General features: G+C 40.1%; 2 protein-coding genes across 2 annotated transcripts in view; both read left to right on the top strand.

Annotated features, from left to right (window-relative positions):
* Positions 1-3,548: 3,548 nt before the first annotated feature.
* Positions 3,549-20,477, top strand: part of LOC148047768 (vomeronasal type-2 receptor 26-like) — a 35,258-nt gene continuing 18,329 nt past the window's right edge. Inside the window, exon 1 of the mRNA XM_087707773.1 lies at positions 3,549-3,779. Within this exon, the coding sequence (XP_087563899.1) occupies positions 3,559-3,779 (221 nt within the window). The 5' untranslated portion in view covers positions 3,549-3,558. The remainder of the gene's footprint in view (positions 3,780-20,477) is intronic.
* Positions 5,611-19,568, top strand: LOC148047769 (vomeronasal type-2 receptor 26-like). The gene is made up of 4 exons (XM_087711141.1): positions 5,611-5,772; positions 16,344-16,493; positions 18,139-18,265; positions 18,667-19,568. The coding sequence occupies exons 1-4, from the start codon at positions 5,611-5,613 to the stop codon at positions 19,566-19,568; spliced, it is 1,341 nt and encodes a 446-aa protein (XP_087567267.1).

Here is a 20,477-nt window from a genome sequence, read left to right as displayed (position 1 = left end):
TACGTAAAATGGATGAAAAGATAGGGAACTTCCAGCAAATGATAGCGCAGAATAAACAGAGGATACAGAAAATAGAAATAAGGGCTGAGCAAACAGGGGAAAAAATGGACGAAATGGACCCAAAGTTACCACAGGCTATTAGAAAATTAGAAGAGACAGTTATCTTTGTTGAGATGGAAAAGGCAGCTCATTCTCTGATATTTCAGAATATTGTGGAAGAGAAAGAAGAAGCTCTGGTTGAGGTGATGATAGAGCTGCTGGTTGGAGTATTACAGAAAAAGAAGCATGATGTACGAGAACTAGACAGAATATTCAGAATCCATACAAAATATACAAGAAGGCAAATATTGCCGAAAGAGATGCATGTGAGATTTACCAAGAAATGCTGAGAAATGAAATATACAAAAGAACTAGAGATGAGCCTATGAAGTACAAAGGGAGAGAAATGCTGATCTTAAAACAAATACCTAGGAGAGTTAGAGAGGAGAGGAGAGCAGAGGAGACAGTATCAATTCTTCACAGCACAACCGATTAAATATAATGTGATGTTCAATTGGCTGTTACCAGAAAGAATTCTGGTTACCTGGCAACACAAAAGAATTAGGGTAGGTATCTTGGATAAACTGCATGAATTGCAAGTAGAAGAAAAAGCTTTAAATCAAGAAGAAAGAGTGAGGGTGGAAGAAGGAGTGGGCAGAACGAGATGGTGCAAGAACAAAAGGAAAGAATGGACAGAAAGGACAGAAAGAGATAAGAATGACTAGAAGCGTAAGACCTATATATGTGAAAAGAAGCCTGAAAAGAAAAAGCCTGAGAATAACAGCCCAATGCGCAAACCAGAAGTCTGTTCCCAAATTTCCATTTTGCACGTTGAGTGGTTTTTCTCGCTCCGGAGGTTTCAAGAGACTTCCATAAAGCCTCAAGCAGGCGAAAAATAGCCAAACACACAACCCGGAACTCTATTCCCGAACTTCCGATTTGCACATTGGGCATTTTTTCTCCCTCTGGGGGCATCAGAAAGCTTCCCTAAAGCCTCCAGAGGGTGAAAATCAAGACCAAAATTAGCTGGCCAGCACATAGGTGTGCTGGAGCTGCCAGGGCAATGCCTCGTGTGCCCTCATAAACGGCTCTGCATGCCACCTATGGCACGCATACCATAGATTTACCATCACGGAAATAGAGTGATAAGTGTATAGAGTGTTATGGTATAACTATGAGATTAATGGTTATAACTATAACGTTGAAAATTCTGTATATTTAAAAGAGACAACATTGTATGACTATGAGAATAATGGTTATAATTATAGTGTATAATACTATATATATAGTTAAAAGAGATTTGATTCAGTCTGTAGCCTGTCATTGCAGAAATTGAAACGTGATGTATAATAAAGAAAAATGCATAATACAAAATATATTTTTAAACAGAAAAAAAAGACCAGGCAGTATAACAATGAACAACCTTTAAAATAAATCTTTAAGGTTACATCTATACCACATTACAAAATTGTGGGATTTGTGGGTTGCTTGTGTTTTTCAGATGTAGCCCATTGTGAAAAGTGTCCAGATGTTCCGTATTCCCAATTAGAAGCAAAATAAACATGTCCCTAAAATTATAATTTTCTTATCTTATAAAGAAATTCTGGGGATCATCCTGACTCTCTTTGTCATTGCTTTATCCATAACCATAACTACTGCCTTTATTCTGGGAATCTTCATTAAATATCGAGAAACTCCCATGGAAAAAGCCAACAATCGGGAACTCACCTACATCCTCCTGGTTTCACTCCTGCTTTCTTTCTTGATCTCCCTTCTCTTTATTGGTCACCCCATGAAAATGGCCTGTCTCCTTCAACAAACCATTTTCAGTGTTGTTTTTTCAGTTGCTGTGTCTTCCTTGCTGACCAAGACTGTAATGGTGGTGGTGGTGGACTTCCAAGTACAGAGTCCATTGTAGTAATAATTGTGGGTATGATTTTGGCATGGCACGCATGGTTTTCTATCAGTTTTGGGTGACACTGTCTTCAAACCTGACTGAAGTCTCATAGCACAGGGATCACCAATGGATTCTGTCAGGACCCACAGCTGGCCTGTATCTTTGGAGTCCATACTTTGGAGTCTACACCTTTGGAATCAGAGCTTCAGATTAATGTTCATCCTTGAAGCAACTGATTGTCCAGGCAATATATGTAGCTAATTAACTTATACTCCATTAAATAGTTTCAGAGGGTGCAATGGAGAAAGGTCTCAAATGCAGAATTAGCAAAAGGATTCATGCCTGCACATCACCTAGCAATGGCCCTGGGCTCAGCTCCTCAGATATTTTTTTAGCCCTTCACCTTCATCCAATGTGGTATTGTACTGCTATAGCATCATCTCTTGGTTCCCTATTAGAGCACCTATGTAAGAGAAAGCAAATATCACCACATCATAAAGAAGTCAGTAACAAGCTATTTTTAAGATTAGTGCCCAAGGAAATTTTGACCAGATCTTCTTTGTAACCATGAAGACAGATAATCTTCCACATTCTAAAAGATATAAGACATTTAACAGGTGCCTCTAATAGATTGTTCAATATATCATGATCTGGAGTATAGAACCCACAGGTGGGATTCACATACATTTACCACCAGTTTGCCCCATGTGTGCATGTTCACTTTGTGAGCATGTGCACCTTCCACAGATGTGCCTGACATTCCATGCATGTGCTTTCCTCACGCACGTGGCTTAAAAAATGTGGCTAAATAAAGCAGCATAGAACCGGGTGTGTGGGCGGGGCAGGGTGAGGCCGGCCCACCCACAGGTCACCATTAAAATGTGCCGCTCAAACACTATACTTTTCCGCCCACACTGAAAAAAAATTAGAGGGAACATTGAGAGCCGGGGGCGTGGGCAGGGCGGGGGCGTGGTGGGGGCGGGGCCACCCACAGGTCACCATTAACCGTTTACCTAAACCGGTCTGAACCAGCTGAATACCACCTCTGATCTAACCATTGATAAACATGGCCTCATCGACATCAGACAGAGTAAGAAGGAAATATAGTGGCTCATTGCCTAGTTTAAGAATATTTAACTGTTTTTCCACATTTGAAGCTTTATAATGTCAATAATAAGTTTTCAGACTAAGAAAACAATCAAACTTCCCCGAATTGATCCTTTCTTGATTCTCAAATTAGGATTATTCTCCTGAGTCAAATAAAACTCTTTTCTCCAACTGCACACTTTTGTGGCAATGCTCATTTCCAATTCCCCTTCTAATTTTTACAAGCATGTATTATTTATTCTCCTTTGGAATTTCCACCACCACAATTAGTTGCCAATCAATGTGACAACAAATGGGATAGACAGCACCTGATACTCTGATTTGTAACAGCCTCCTTCTGTGATGAGAGCAGAGGTTGGTGTAAAGCTGGGCAAATGCTGTAGCAATCTGAAATTGCAACTAAAACTTCCAAATCTGGGGGCAAACTGGACTGTCTTCCCTGTAATTGTAGACTCTGAGATTTAACTCTGTGCTGAAGAAATAACTATAGGAAGGATCTTTGCAGTCTATGTCAAATGTTGCTGATGCATATACAGCTTTTTCTCCTTCAGCTTCTGTCTCAAATACCCTGTGCCAGTATGCTGGTGAAATGCCCATTTAAGGTGATAATGGAAGAAAAGGAATGGTTCAATTACTACAAGCCAGGAGACTACTGGATTACTGGAATAATGTCTGGAATCGTAGCTCGATTGTATGAATTTTCGTTCTCAAAACCTCCAACCCACCAACTGAAAAGGTAATTGTCAGCATGTCCAGGATTCTGGTTATTGAGTTTACCTGCTCCAATGTCTTTTCTAGGAATGATTTCCATTCCCTGATTCCTCACCTTGAGAAAGCCAAATTCATTATTTCTCATTCCAAATTGCTTTAGAGGAAAGGCTCCTGGGGAACATGATGTTTTTGTAAAAGTTCCTTTATATACCAATATCTAGGCCTGACCGCAAGTGACACAGTTCTACGTTATCAAAAGTGAGAATTTCAAGCTTAGTAGTGTAAGGAATTCTATTGTGTACAGAAGTGTGCAAGACTTTTCTCGTGAAGTACTTCTGAACCCACTTGATTGTACTGATGTGAGACATATGGTGGGGATTCCAAACAGTTGAACAAAACTCTATAATTAATCTAGAATAAGTTTTATAAGTTCTAATTTGCAATAGAATATTTCCAGAAAAAAAGCTTTGCAAAATTTACCACTCTTCATACATTTTTTTAGCAACACTGATAAACTGAGCTTTGGAGCATAAATAGTCAGCGATAAGTACACCTAAGTCCTTCACAAAGTGAATGTCATCTACTACATCAATGCCACTTAGCTTATACTTGACATTCTGATTACGTTTACCAATAAAGACAGAGCATTTATTAATCCAAATATGAAGTTGCCAAATAGATCACCATTCAGACACATAGTCGAAATCACTTTGCAAAACAATAGAATTATCTGTAGAATTGAATAATTTTATGTGATCGGTAAAAAGAACGTAATTGCTTTTAAGTTGGTCATATAAATCGTTGGTATAGAGCAAAAAAAGATGTTGAAATTAATCTAAATTAGAGAGTAGAAGAATCAAGGGGCAGGCTTAAATTTGGAATGGTTTTGGACAGTGGTTACCTTACTTTTTAAATGCTATTTTTATGGATGGAATTTATGCAAGCCTTTTGAAATGGATGGATTAAGTTTTCTTCTTCTGTTTTTTCCTTTATTGTTCTCTGTAACCTATGGACTAAAGTTTCCCCCTTTCATTGCTGTGGGTATTTGTCTAATTCATTTAAAGATTGGACTCTTTTTTCTAACTTGAAATACAAAAAAGTTCCAAAAGGAAATTAGATTTTCAACAGTATTAACGCTCCTCAGAGGCTGGGAGGATTTGTTGATTGGAGTTTTGTGTATTGAAAATTGAACCCTTTTTTTTCTGTATGGATTGTTTTGACTTGGAAATACAAGGTTTTACTGCTTGGCTACAGAGAGTTATAAGAAGGGAAGCACACTGATGTCCTTTTGAAGTATATTTGTAATCAGAGAAAAGTGAAAACAACATTCTTTGTGAATCTATGCTTTAAAAAAACTTTTGCAAAATTAAGTTTATAACTCTTAATGCTTTTTTAGCAACGCTGATACAGTGAGCTTTGAAGCATAAATCATCAGTGATAAGAACACCTAAGTCCTTGACAAAGTGAGCGTAATATGCTAGATCAATGCCACCTAGCTTATACTTGACATTTTGATTACATTTACCAATAGGTAAGACAGAGCATTTATTAATCAAAATATGAAGTTGCCAAATAGATGACCATTCAGACACGTAGTCGAGATCACCTTGCAAAAAGCAACAGAATTATCTGTAAAATTGAATAATTTTATATCATTGGCAAAAAGAACAAAATGATCACATAAATAGTTGATATAGAGCAAAGAAAGATGATGAAATTTCTTATGTTGCAGTGACAACAACTTCTACTACATTCTTCCCTTCTTGTTGGCTGTTCATGAAGTCAACCGGAATCCTTGGCTCTTACCCAACATCACCCTGGGCTACAACATCTATCAGAACTTTTTCAGTGCAAGAATGACATATGAGGCCATGCTGGATGTGCTGTCTACAGGACAGGAGAACGTCCCAAACTATAGTTGTGGGAGACAAAAGAACCTGTTGGCAGTTCTTGAAGAGATGGATTCCGAACTCTTTGAACATATATCTAATGTCATGAGCATCTATAAAATTCCACAGGTATAAAGGCAAATGGAATTAATTCCAAGTTGTAAATTGTTCAGATTTGCCTAGAAGGCAGCACTTGTACACATTTCTCCAAATAAATTGAAAGTCAGAGAGTAAGTATTAGAAGAGCTGAAAGAATTTTTAAATCACAAAGTATGTGAAGTGTGTGTGTCTGTGTGTATGTGTGTATATTTGTGCATACATATGTAGTTATGCAGTTCCTGTGATCAGTTCGCCTTGCCCACCCGCACCTGCCCTATCCTGTCCTTAATTTCTGCATTTTTCAGCTCAGCTGATTCATGTAGCACAGAGGATTTCTGTGAGTCAGGTGTTTTACCTACTGGGGTTTCCCTAGAAGGTGAGCTGCAGAGCTTGAAATTGGTGTATTTTGAACGCTGCACATGCAAGCAAAATGCATGCTCACAGAACCGTTTGTTAAACGGGTTGCAGCTCACCACTCTATGTTCACACACACACATGTATTATATGTAGGTATGTATGTATATACATATGTTCCCTTCATGGATTACTGCCTTGACGTGACGAAGGGGCTTGAACAGCTCAATGAAGCTATGAGCTAGGCCATGCATGGCCACCCAATACAGACAGCTCATAGCAGAGAGATCTAACAAGACGTGATCCACTGGAGAAGGAAATGGCAACCCACTCCACTATCTTTGCCATGAGAACCTCATGGACAAAAAGCAAAAAGATACGACTCTGGAAGATGAGCCCTTCATGTCAGAAGGTGTCCAATATGCTACTGGGGAAGAGCAGAGGACTAATTCTAGTAGTGCCAGAAAGAGTGAAGCAGTTGGGTCAAAGCTGAAGGGATGTTCAGCTGTGGATGTATCTGGTGGTGAAAGGAAAGTCCAATGCTGTAAAGATCAACACTCCATAGGAATCTGGAATGTAAGATCCATGGATCAAGGCAAGCTGGATGTGGTCAGAGATGAGATGACAAGCAAGAGATAACAAGACTAAACATCGACATCTTAGGAATCACTGAACTAAAATGGACATGAATGGGTAAATTTAATTCAGATGATCAACAGGTATACTACTGTGGGCAATAATCCCTCAGTAGAAATGGAATAGCCACAGGGACGTGCAGTCACTAGAGGCAAGGGAGTCGGAGCCTCACCAGTCTCCTCAGGAAAAAGAAAGAAATATAAATATATTTTTTAAATAATTAAAGCCAAGATAGTTGCTACCAGATTCCAGCTCACAGTGGCTTGGTGTCTGCTTAGTGTTAACCAAAGCAGGAGGCGAGAGAACTCGGGGCCTCTTTTCCATAAGGAATTTTTCGCCTTCTAAATGTTAAGAAAGAGTTAAAAGGCAAAGAAGTTCAGATGGAAAAGAGGCACTAATTCTCCCGCCTCCTGATTTGGAAGCAGCCAATCGTGTCTTCTTGAGCACGCTTATGTTGGGCGGGGCGTGCTTCAGAGGAGAGAGGAGTGGGCGATAAGGAGGAGGCTGCCTCTTTGCTGCAGACCTGGGCGCTTGGCGGCTCCCGCAATGCAAAGTGCCCCACCATCCCCGATGCTGCCGCCCGCTGCCCTGGCCTGCTTCTCCAGGCTCCGCCGCTGGAAGTCCCAGATCGCCTCTGGGGGAAGTCTGGGTGAGAAGCGGAGTGAAGCTTCTCTGCGGCTTCCCGGCGCTGCCCAGAGGCTCTTGCAGGAGCACGTGTCAGCGGCCGGCGGCCTGGAGCGGCCCCAGCTGTGAGACAAGGGAGCACTTAAAGTAGCCGCTGCCAACACCGCCACTGCCCCTCCTTCGCCCGGTGGGGCGGTGGTGGCGGCAGCAGCAGTGGCTACTTTAAGTGCTCCCTTGTCTCACAGCCGGGGCCGCTCCAGGCCGCCGGCCGCTGACACGTGCTCCTGCAAGAGCCTCTGGGCAGCGCTGGGAAGCCGCAGAGAAATTTCGCTCCGTTTTTCAATCAGCCTTCCCCCAGAGGCGATCCGGGACTTCCAGCGGCGGAACCTGGAGAAGCAGCGGATGCAGGCTGGGACAGCGGGGGGGGGGGGACAGTGGGGCACTTTGCATCACGGGAGCCACCAACCGCCTTTGCTGCAGACCCGGGCGCTTGGTTGCTCCCGCGATGCAAATTCCCCTCCCCCACCGAGGCTGACCAGGTATCAACCTCACCGCACGTCACTAAGTAGCCATCATAGTCAATAAAAGGGTAGAAAAAGCAATACTGGGATACAATCCACAAAATGACAGAATTATCTCAATTTGAATCCAAGGCAAACCATTAAAGGTCACAGCAGTCCAAATCTATGTCCAAACCCCTGGTGCTGAAGAGGATTCTATGAAGCACTATGACACCTTATAGCACCAAAAAATGACATCATGGGAGCTTGGAATGCTAAAGTAGAAAGGCAAAACATAACTGGAATAACAGGCAAGTTTGGCTTTGGAGTAGAAAATGATGCAGGGCAAAGGCTCGTAGAATTTTGTCAAGAAAATACGATGGTCATAGCAAACACTTTTTTCCAACAACCCAAGAGATGATTCTACACTTGGACATCACCAGATGGTCAACACAGAAATCAGATTGATTATGTGCTTTGCAGCCAAAGATGGAGAAGCGCTATACAGACATTAAACATAAGACCAGGAGCTGACTGTGGCTCAGATCATGAGCTTCTTGTTGCAAAAGGTAGGCTTAAAATGAAGAAGATAGGGAAAAACACAAAGCCGCTCAGGTATGAACAGTAGAGGTGACGAATAGATTTAAAAAATTAGATCTGATTTCTTAGATCTATGGATGGAGGTTCACAACGTTGTACAAGAGGTAGCAATTAAAACCATCCAATAGAAAAAGAAATGCAGGAAAGCAAAATGACTGTCTGAGGAAGCTTTACAAATAGCTGAGGAAAGAAAGGAAGTGAAAGGCAAGAGAGAAAGGGGAAGATACACCCAACTGAAAGCAGAATTCCAGAGTATAGCTAGAAGTGATAAGAATGCCTTCTTAAATGAACAGAGGAAAGAAAAAGAAGAAAACAATAGAATATTGAGGACCAGAGAACTTTTTGAGAAAGTGCAAAGAAATAGAAAAAAAGACTAATAGAATAGGGAGGGCCAGAGATCTCTTCAAGAAATTTGGAAATATGAAAGGAACATTTCATGCAAAGATGTGCATGATAAAGGACCAAAATGGCAGGGACCTAACAGAGGCAGAAGAGGTTAAAAAGAGGTGGCAAAATTACACAGCAGAACTATACAAGAATGAGCTTAACACCCCGAATAACCACGATAGGATGATCACGGACCTCGAGCCAGACATTCTGGAATGTGAAGTCAAAAGGATCTTAGGAAGTCTGAGCAACAACAAAGCTAGTGGAGGTGATAGTATTGCAGCTGAGATATTCAAAATCTTTTTTTTATTCATTAATTTTAATCTTTTTCAGCCAATATCATATAATACTAAATAGTGATTACATCAGTTCCTCTTGTCCTCAACGCCCCAAAAAGATTAACACCCATTATTAGCTCTTCTACTCTCCCTACACCTCTTTCTTCTACCTCTCTCTTATTTCCTATCTTCCCTCCCTCTTCCTTTCCTACTCTATTTCCCCTTCCTTTCTCCTTCTTCTCTCTCTACATTCCACTCCTCCTTATCTTCAACCTCCTCATCTTCCCCCCTTACCCTCTCTCCTATCCCTCCCTTCCCACTTTTCTTCTCCCTTCTGCTTCCCACTCTTCCTTTCGTTGGTGTATTTCCACTTCCATACTACTCTATTTCCTCTTCCTTTCTCTTTCTACACTCTCCCGTTACCACTACTCCTTATACACCTCATCTTCCCCCTTCACCCGCTCTCCTATCCCTCTCTTCCTCTCTTCTACTCTTCTCTATTTCCAACTCTTCTATATCCTGACTTCCCTCCATCATTTTCTACTATACTTCCCCTTCCTTTCTCCTTCTCTTCTCTCCCTTTACCACTCCTCCTTATACACCTCATCTTCCCCCTTCACCCTCCCTCCTATCCCTCTCTTCCTATCTTTCTTCTCTCCTCTACTTCCCACTCTTCCTCTGATTCACTTAATGTGTTTCGGCATCTGAACAAAATCCCTTTTGTGTTGACGGTATTTATAATTCCATTTCAATATGCTTAAAAAGGAAAAAAAATAACAGTATACATGTACAATCATCCAACATCCCTCCTCCAGCTTCACTCCCTCCCACCCTCCCCCCAGGCCCCTAACCTTCCCCCACCCTGACTTCCCAGAACCAATACAAGGTATAGATCTTTAACTGTTTAATCTAAACAGTTTAAGATATACTTAAAAGAAAACGTAGAGAGTTAATAACATCTTTGAGTTCATATTAGCTCTCCTTGCTAGGCTAACTATAAATAATTTGTATCGTTTCTGAGCTTAGTCCTAAACTATCTAAAATTTCCTAGACCCATATTTATCCTGAATATAGTCAGTCCATTTTTCCCAGTCTGGTTTATACCTCTCATTTGAGTTATCCTTGAGATATGCAACTATTTTAGCCATCTCTGCTAAGTTTGTGATCTTCAATATCCATTCCTAACTAGTAAACAAATCTTATTTCTTCCAATATTGCACCACCAACAATCTAGCTGCAGTTATCAAATGCAAAGTCAAGTTAACGTTCTCATCCACCTCTTTATTATACAGCAAACAAGTAGCCATATACCAAATCAAACCCTTCAATACTGAGCACTCCATTTCCTGCTAAATTAATCCAATCGCTTAACATTCCATATTAGGGATTTAGTTACCATCCTTAGCCCCCTGAAACCTTTTAATAGCCATCTGAACATCTTGAAATTTAACCTTTGGCCTAGCTCCTCCCACTGTTTCTGATGTAACACCTGTATGCTCCTGAACGATGTCTTGTGTATGTTGCTTTCTTAATTCCTGTTCCATTCGCCTGGTAACCACACGGTTTTGTCTTTGTTCTTTAGCATCTTGTACCTCTGAAAGAACAAGTTGATCCTCCCTTGTTAAAACTTGAGTGGCTTGCTTTCCATCATATCCTTCTCTTTGTCTAGTTCTAGAGGAAGAGGGTTGTCCACCCATCAGTACGTTGGTGTAGAAATCTTGAGTTTTCCATACTGTATTAAGGTGATGTCTTTTTCCAAGACAGCTAAATGTGATGCCGGTTGATGCGTCCCATCTAAACTGTATCTGACGATTTTTGAGCTCTTCCACTAGAAAGGCATAATTTTTCCTCGATCTCAGCATTTTAGGTGGTATCTCCTTCAAGACAGTCACCTCCCAACCCCAGATTTGCTGATAATGGGCAAAAACCTTCGTTCTGCAACGATATTCAAAATCTTAAAAGATGATGCAGTAAAAGTGCTACACTCATTCTGCCAGCAAATTTGGAAAACTCAACAGTGGCCATAGGATTGAAAATGGCCAGTTTACATTCCAATCCCAAAGAAAAGCAATGCCAAAGAATGTTCAAACTACTGCACCATTGCACTCATTTCACATGCTAGCAAAGTAAAGGCAGGATTTCAAAGAGGCAGAGGAACTAGAGTTCAAATTGCCAACATAGACTGGATCATGGAGAAAGCTTGGGAGTTTCAGAAAAAACATCTACTTCTGTTTCCTTCACTATGCTAAAGTCTTTGATTGTATGGATCACAACAAACTGTGGCAAGTTCTTAATGAAATGGGAGTACCAGACCATCTTATTTGTCTCTGGAGATTATATGCAGGTCAAGAAGCAACAGTGAGAACCAAACATGGAACCACTGATTGGTTCAAAATTAAGAAAAGAGTTCAGCAAGGCTGCATACAGTCGCTCTGCCTATTTAACTTATATGCAGGAAACAGCAGAGGTGGGTTTCTGCCGGTTCACCCCAGATTGGGTGAACCGGTAGTAGCAGTAGCTGGGGGCTCCGCACATCTGCCTATATGCTTCCCCCCCAAACACACATCCTGCCCTGGGTCTCCACAGGAACTCGGTCTGCTTAAAAGGGAGATTATTAGACTGACTTCTGCATTTCAAATGTCTGAATGAAATTCAACCAATTAAAGAGTTTGTATAGAAATATTTGAAATCAATTATATGAATGAAAACAATGAAACAATTTCATCACTGGGGTTTTTAAAAAAGAGACTGGAAAGTCATTTGTCTGAAATGGTATTGGGTCTCCTGTTTGAGGACTAGAGCAGGGGTGTCACTCAATTTCATTGAAGGCTGCATCTGGATTGTGTTTTACTTTTGGGGTGAGGTGAGGCCAAGGTGGATGTGGCCAGCATGATGTCACGTGTGTCAGGGGGGTCTATGGTAGCCCAAATGCTCTGCCAGCAAAAATGGGCTTTCAAGCTCCATTTTCAGCTGAGACAGCCTCCTGCAATCCTCTACCAGTGAAAACAGAGCTCAATGGGGGGGGCATGCTCTAGCTCCCTTTTTGCTGGCAGAGGCATCGTGGGCTCTTTTCAGGGCAGCCCCACGGGACAGATCTAAGCACCCTGCAGGCCAGATCTGGGCCTTGAGTTTGATACCCCTGGTCTAATGTCTCCTGCTTGCCTAGAAGACTCCCCAGCTCTATTCTGATTAACTAATGGACTGAATGAATGGGTGAGTTATAATGTGACCAGGAGGGTGTGCTCTATGATTAACACCCATGAACCTTACCCACAGATAATTCAGAGCTCCCTGGTTTCAAATGAGCATACAAGGCAAAAATATAGGACATCAAGCGAACTAGCAAAGTTCATGAAGTTATTGTTTGAAACTTCTCTCAGCCGTGGGAAAAGGCCCTTAGATTTACCATCTGACTTCTATCATTAAAACTGGCACAAACTACCAATACCTTCTCTTTTATCTTTAGATCAACTACAGTGCCATCAACCAAATGGCTGAGCAAAATCATCATTGTCCTTTTTCATATCGGTTGACCCCAAACCAAGAACCTCCTTACTCAGCCATTGTCCAGCTTCTCCTGCATTTCCAATGGACGTGGATCGGCCTCCTTTCTCAAGACAATGAAAAAGGAGAAAAATTCAAAAGATGTTTGGAAGTTCTCTCTCTAAAAAATGGGATTTGCATTGTCCTGTCAGGAGCCGTCCCAGAACCAAATATGCAGACAAGTGCTGGGGATCCTGTCCTCCAAGAGAAAAGGAAAATGTTCATTTCTCTTATGAAGAGTCAAATAAAAATTATAGTATGCCAACTGGACATTCAAGCCTCAGGAATATTAGCAGCAATAATACAAACATTTGATATGACTAATACATCGACTGTGGGAAGGGTGTGGATTGCAACAACCTTGGCAGCTTTCAGTGTAGGTATTTTTGACCTCTGGGTTGATCTCCAAAATAAACATGCTTTGTTTTCCTTCCTCATCCAGAGAAAGAGAAGGACTCAGCATTATGACTATAAATCTTATGCATCTATGGTCACATTGTATGGAAAGGAAGCATTCCAATGTTCCTATTCGAGTCCTCTGTTAGCTAAGAAAGTTTGGAAAAAATGCAGAGAAAAAGACAACTGGGAATTCCCACCCCATGATGTGATTGCAAGAATCCTGTCTCAGGATTCCTCCAGTATTTCCCAAATAATTCAATTTGTTGCCTGGGTCCTCAATGCTGCCTCTTCCTCCCAACAGAGTAAGAGGAGAATGCGGGCTGGATACCATCAATCACTCCAGATTGTAAAGCCATGGCAGGTAACTCTTCTCCGTTGAGATTCCATTGATTCTCCATTTCTAATTCCGCAATATGGGCATTGTCAGCGTTCCAAGTATCATGTAGAATTAAATCAGAGTCCAAGGCAAAACGATCCTTAAAGTTCCAATTTAATAAAGCAGACATCTTAGCACATCTGTGTTAATCCAAATTCTGGAAATGACATCAGAATTCTACTCAGTTAAATGTTCATGATCTTGTCCCCACATCCACAATCCATCACATGGGCCAATCCTCTTCTTCCACAAACGCATCCACACCCAGCTGCTTCCAGTCAGGTGTAAAAGTGCGGAGACAAAAGATGACCTTGACTTCTAGAAAAGAATGAAAACAATACATTCCACCATTCTACTCCTGTCTATTCCACCTCCCATCAACTATACTAATGAAACAGCATAATGAAATAAGAGAAAGTGTGGCAGGCCAAAATTCTAAAAGGAATATAATTGTAGACCTAACAGGCATATTACTTGGAACCCTGACATTAAACTGACTCTAATTCCCCCCCCCCATGTTTTTATGTTTAAATTTATTACAAACATATCAATGTGTGAACAGTGTGGCACCTGAGTGTCTTACATTTTGGTATAAATAAAATAATATTCATCATAGTTACTACAGTTGGCAATCTTATATAGTTCCGGTAATAATACACATATTTTGTTGAATTATAATCTTTCATTATTTAGTTATTCAATATTTCAATACATTATTTTTATGCCAATAATCATGTTCTGGGTATCATTCCTTTTACTACCAATAGAATATTGATAATCATATTTGTTACATTTCACAAATGTATATTGTTCCCATAATAATGCACATATTTATGTTAGGTTATAATCTTCCATTATTTAATTATTCAATATTTCAATATGTTATTTTTATATTATTCTTTTTGGATGCTGAGCTTGTCTTCTGGGGTGTTGTCTATTCCTGTCAGTTTAGTGTTGTATGCAAATTTGATGAGTTCCCCTTCAATTCCCTCACCTAGATCTTTGTTGAAGATATTGAAGAGTGCTGGGCCTAAAATGGAAGCTTGGGATACCCCATAGCTTACTTCCCTCTAAGTGGATGAGGTTCCACAGAGGACTACATGTTGAATGGAATTTGTCAGCCAATTACAAAGCCACCAGATGGTGGTGTTACCTATTCCATGTTTTCAAGAATGATTTATTTATTTACTTGCTTGCTTGCTTGCTAACTTACTTCTTTATTTATTTATTTATTTACTTACTTACTTACATACTTACTTACTTACTTACTTACTTACTTACTTACTTACTTACTTACTTATGTATTAGTTTGTCAAACATGTACAAGATAGCAATATAAATATGAACCTGCACATGGACGAAGGAAATGGAAAGAATCAAGGTCATGTGAAGTGCTAATACCACTTGATAATGCCTTGGTAAGGCCACACTGAATACTGCATTCAGTTCTGGTCACCATGATGAAGAAAAGATGTGGAGACTCTGGAAAGAGATCAGAGAAGAGCAACAAAGTTGATTAGGGGACTGGAGACTAAAATATTTGAAGAACAGTTGCAGGAACTGGGTATGTCTAGTTTAATGAAAAGGAGGACTAGGGGAGACATGATAGCAGTCTTCCAATATCTCAGGGGTTGCCACAAATAAGAGGGAGTCAAACTATTCACCAAGGCATCTGAGGGTAGAACAAGAAGCAATGAGTGGAAACTAATCAAGGAGAGAAGCAACTTAGAAATGAAGAGAAATTTCCTGATAGTTAGAACAATTAATCAGTGGAACAGCTTGCCTCCAGAAGTTGTGAATGCCCAAACACTGCAAGTCTTTAAGATGATGTTGGATAGCCATTTGTCTGAAATGGTGTAGGGTTTCCTGCCTAAGCAGGGGGTTGGACTAGAAGACCTCCAAGATCCCTTCCAACTCTGCTATCGTATCATATCATATCATATCATATCGTATCGTAATACAAATAAATGGGGACAGTAGGACAGGGATGGTAGGCATGCTTGTGTGCTTATGCATGCCCCCTTTATGGACCTCTTAGGAATGGGGTGAGTTCCATGGTAGACAGTTTAAGGTTGAAGCTATGAAGGTATGAGGATATAACAACGGAGTCAGGTAGAGCATTGCAGGTGGTGACCACTCTGTTGCTGCAGTTGTATTTTCTGCAATTGAGTTTGGAGCGGTTTACCTTGAGTTTGTATCGATTGCTTGCCTCTGTATTGTTGAGGTTCAAGCTGAAGACGTTGTTGACAGGTAAGATGTTGTAGCCAACAATTTTGTCTACTATGCTTAGTTCTGGCTGCTCCTGGTGCAGTTCCAAATTATCCAAGCCCAAAATTTCAAGCCTATTCTAGGGATTCTATTTTGAGTAGAGGAGTGGAGTAGTCTTCTCGTGAAATACCTCTGGACCTGCTCAATTGTATTAATGTCTGATTTAGAGTGTGGATTTCAGGCAGACGAGCTGTATTTGAGAATTACTCTGGCAAACCTTTTGTATTCCCTTGTTTGCAGTACAATGTTACCGGAGAAGAAGCTTTGCAAAATTAGATTAACAACTATTAATGCTTTTTGGCAATGTTGTTAAAGTGAGCTCTGGGGCTTAGATCATTTGAGATGAGTTGTCCTTGGTCCTCGATGGAGTGAGAGTCGTGTACGAGGTCCTCTTTGCCCAACATGTCACTTTATAGGGCGAGCTTGACCATGTGACATAGGGTTTTTTTGAAAAAGATTTGTAAATTCCTGGGGAATAACTGAAAAAAACTTTCCATGAAATACTGAATCAATGTTTCAGATGGCAGTGGTGGTTTGAAGAGGTTGAATTATTCAGAGTATCTCCAAACCAGAATAATAGCAAGAATCACAGTGAATAAAGGCTCAAATTGTCATGCTTTTTCTATGTTTCTGCAGCTTCATAGGTTCCTGAGAAACTTCCAACATCACAATATTTCCAGAGATGGGATTTCTTTTGAAGAAAATGGAATTCCTGTTGGTGGCTTTGATATCATGCAGTGGACATCACTTTTGAAGAAATCAGATGCAGGGGTGAAAATTGGGACTGTAGAAAGACAAGCCTCCTTGGAAGTGAAGATTTCTGTCAATCAAAGTGCCATCCAATGGCCAACATTATTTAACAAAGTATTTGAGGCTGCTGGGATTTTGCTCTTCTGTTTATCTCCATATGTGGAATTGTTTCTGCTCAATAGGAAATAATACTTATTGAGGACAATTGAGATAACTTCCAAATAAGAGAATTTAAAGCCTCAATAATGTACTAAATATTATCAGAGTTTGTTGCACAAATTCATATTGAGAAACCACACACAGATAACTGATTCAGCTGGATTCATTAATTTCTTTATATACATAAGAATAGATGAATAAATGTACAATACCAACAGATGGTTCTTCCAAGTAAACACAAGGCAGGCGAGTTACAGCCAAACACAATTAGTTAGTTTCACAAAGTAGTTGAGGCTGCTGGGATATGTGGAATTGTTTCTGCTCAATAAGAAATAATACTTATTGAGGATGATTGAGATAATTTCCAAATAAGAGAAAGCCTCATTAATTTATTAGATATTGTCAGAGTTTGTTGCACCAATTCATATCCAGAAACCACAAACAGATAACTGATTCAGGCGGATCATTAATTTCTTTCTATACGTAAGAATAGATGAATAAATGTACAATACCAAGAGGTGGTTCTTCCAAGTAAACACAAGGCAGGAGAGTTACAGGCAAACACAAGCAGTTAATTTCATATCAGCAGACAAGCCCAGATAGACTGATAGTTTACTTCACAGAGCAGCAGACTGCTTAATACTGCTAAGCCATGCCCAGATTTCTTACTTAAGTTTACTTGCTTACTATAAGGATACAGATTCAGCAATTGCAAGAAAGTTCCACACCCATTTGCACTATTCAGATGACCCTGATGGTGGAAATAAATTCCAAGTGGCCTCAACAACTTTCAGAAACAACCAGATGACTGCAAGGAATATTATTCCTTCCATACTCCACCATTCAGTCAGAACTGAAAAAGCTTATGGAACTGAGAAGCAAAACATCTTCAATGGAAAACAAAGATCATTTGTCTGGGAGACAATCCAGAATATGAAGGGTTTAGTCCACTGAACTGCATAAGAGATGATTAAGGATGTGGTGAGGGAAATGAGGGCAGCTTAAAAAGCCATTTACATCTGTGATGGGTTTCACATTTTGTTACCACCAATTTGCCCTTCATGTGTCTGCTTGCTTTCTGGGCTCCCCTTCCATGCAAGCACCTGGCCTTGCGCGCTAGCACTTGCGTGCATGTGACGGGCCACAAAAACATGCCTAAATAGTATGGCATAGAGCCAAGGCAGGTGGGCAGGGGTGGCATATATATATAATATATATGTTATATATATTATATACATTACATATATTATATTTGTGCTAACAAAAAGGCAACAGTAAAAAATATTGGGTTTCTGTCTGGATGGTCTCTTGTGACGAGCCGAAGGACAGAGAATGGAAGTAGTGATGGGATGAAGCTTACTGCTTCCATTCTGTGTCTATCGGCTCGTCATAAATGTAATAAAGCAATATATATATATATATATATTGCTCAATGTGCTCCTGGCCTTCTGGAAGCAATTGATTTCAGTAAACCCTTCGAATTCATACATTTTCCTGAAATAATCTTTCTATTCATGTTTAGATGGTGCCTTATTCAAGATGTACAGCAAGTTGCTCCCTGGGTTACACCAAGCTTGTGAGAGAGGGAGCCCCAGTTTGCTGCTACGAATGTTCTCTGTGTATGGAAGGAACATACTCTGTGAAAGAAGGTACAGTAGATGGCTCCAAAAAGAATTTAAACAATCAGGATATAATAAATATTCTCTATTGTTTTGGGGGAATGTTGGATAAAGAAGCAAGAAAAACATAAACTTCCTTAAAGCATTCCCAAATCTTTCAAAGACACCAAAGGTTGTATGATAATGTGAGCATTTGACTTGTTACTTTCTTGTTTGGTTTTAGGAAAGAGGATAAGATTTGAGAGCTGATAATCACATTCATCTTCAGCCTTTAAAAACAGTGTAGATAATTTTAACTAATGTTGTATATTGTGGATATCCCTGGGCAGAAATATTATGTTATTTCTTGAAAATGAAGTAATCAATTTCTGATGTGGTTTTCATTCTCCTACAGTTGCAGGAACAGATACATGCTAACCATTTTTTTCCAGATGCAGCCCATTGTGAAAAGTGTCCAGATGACAAGTATTCCAATAAGAAGCGAGATCAGTGTGTCCCCAAAAGTATAAGCTTCTTATCTTATGACGAATTGTTGGGATTCATCCTGGCTTTCTTTGTCATTGCTTTGACTTTAACCACTGCCTTTATTCTGGGGATCTTCATTAAATACCAAGAAACTCCCATAGTCAAAGCTAACAACCGGGACCTCACCTACATTCTTCTGATCTCCCTCTTGCTTGCTTTCTTGACCCCCCTTCTGTTTATTGGCCATCCCAAGAAAGTGACTTGCCTTCTTAGGCAAGTCACCTTCAGTTTCATTTTCTCAGTTGCCGTCTCTTCCTTGCTGGCAAAGACGATTATGGTGGTAGTTGCATTTTTGGCCACGAAGCCAGGCAGTGTCATGAGGAAATGGCTGGGGAAGAGTCTGGCCAACTCTATTGTTTTATCCTGCTCTGGTATTCAAGTATGCATCTGTATCATATGGCTGGGAATCTTTCCCCCATTCCCAGATTCTGACTTTCATTCCCAACCAGGACAGATCCTGCTGCAATGCAATGAAGGCTCTGTCACCATGTTCTACTCTGCTCTTGGCTACATGGGTTTCCTGGCTGCCATTTGCTTCTTTGTGGCATTTCTGGCTCGGAAGCTGCCAGGGACCTTCAATGAAGCCAAACTGATCACCTTCAGCATGTTGGTTTTTTGCAGTGTTTGGATCTCCTTTGTCCCCACCTACCTAAGCACCAAGGGGAAATATATGGTGGCTGTACAGATCTTCTCCATCCTGGCCTCCAGTTTGGGTTTACTGGGCTGTATCTTTATCCCCAAATGCTACATTATAATCCTGAGACCTGCCCTGAACACCAAAGAACATCTGATGATGAAAACTCACTAAGGCTCCTTATATTGGGTTTTATTTTTGTTCAGTTTACATGCAGTATAAAATCACATAGTTTGAAGTAATGTTTTATGTGTTGTTGCTTATATTTCTTCATTCCATATGAATTTTTAATTATAATAACTAAGTAAAAATTTGTTAAAACAACTCTAACTATTTGAAATAACCATATCCGTGTTGTATATTATTTTCTTTGATGATGTTCTGACTTTGTTTCAAAAATAGTTTATTTCAAATACTGTATATATTTGAATGATCTCTTCTGGCTGGATAATATTAGATCACTCATAGTTAGATAAATGAGATAGATAGATACATGGGAGAGATCAGGAAAGAGAAAAACAGAGAAACAGATAACATTATATATATTAAGAATAGATAAAATATCAACATGAACTTCAGAGCAACTTTAACCCCAGAGGGGTTAGCAAAGGTAGAGGGGAAGCCCCAAAGACTATATGGAGAAAGGCAATCTCTTGATAGGACATAGGGAAACCCCTTGGAGCCAGCTGGAGAGAAGATGGTCATCATGGCCAACCCAAAGCTGGTGAGAGAAAGGAAGATAAAAATCAAAGAGGAACATGGCTGCCCTGGTTGAATAATCTCTAATCTTCTGCAAATAAATTTACCCTGATATAGCACTAGAAAACTGTGAAAGTGGGATTCAAAAATGGAGTGGAGCAGCATTTTTCCTCCATGAGAATAGCGGCAACTAAGCTTTCAGAGCTATTGAAATATCTGGAAAAGATTAACAGAGCGACTGTAAAAAAAAAAGGGAGACCAAACTAGAAAAAAGCCTAGACTAAGTTTTTTTAAAGAACTTTTAAAAAATCAAAGACTGCTAGGGATATGCTTCCTATTATTGTTGTTGGACTAATGTCGGATTTAAAACAGTTAAGGAGAAAC

This window comes from Thamnophis sirtalis, unplaced genomic scaffold (genome assembly GCF_051295495.1).
Source record: "Thamnophis sirtalis isolate CommonGarterSnake01/CBP01778 unplaced genomic scaffold, rThaSir2_p1.2 scaffold_3, whole genome shotgun sequence".
In the NCBI taxonomy this organism is placed as follows: domain Eukaryota; kingdom Metazoa; phylum Chordata; class Lepidosauria; order Squamata; family Natricidae; genus Thamnophis; species Thamnophis sirtalis.
The sequence above is the reverse complement of the archived record's forward strand: the minus strand, read 5'-3'. Positions and strand labels throughout refer to the sequence as shown.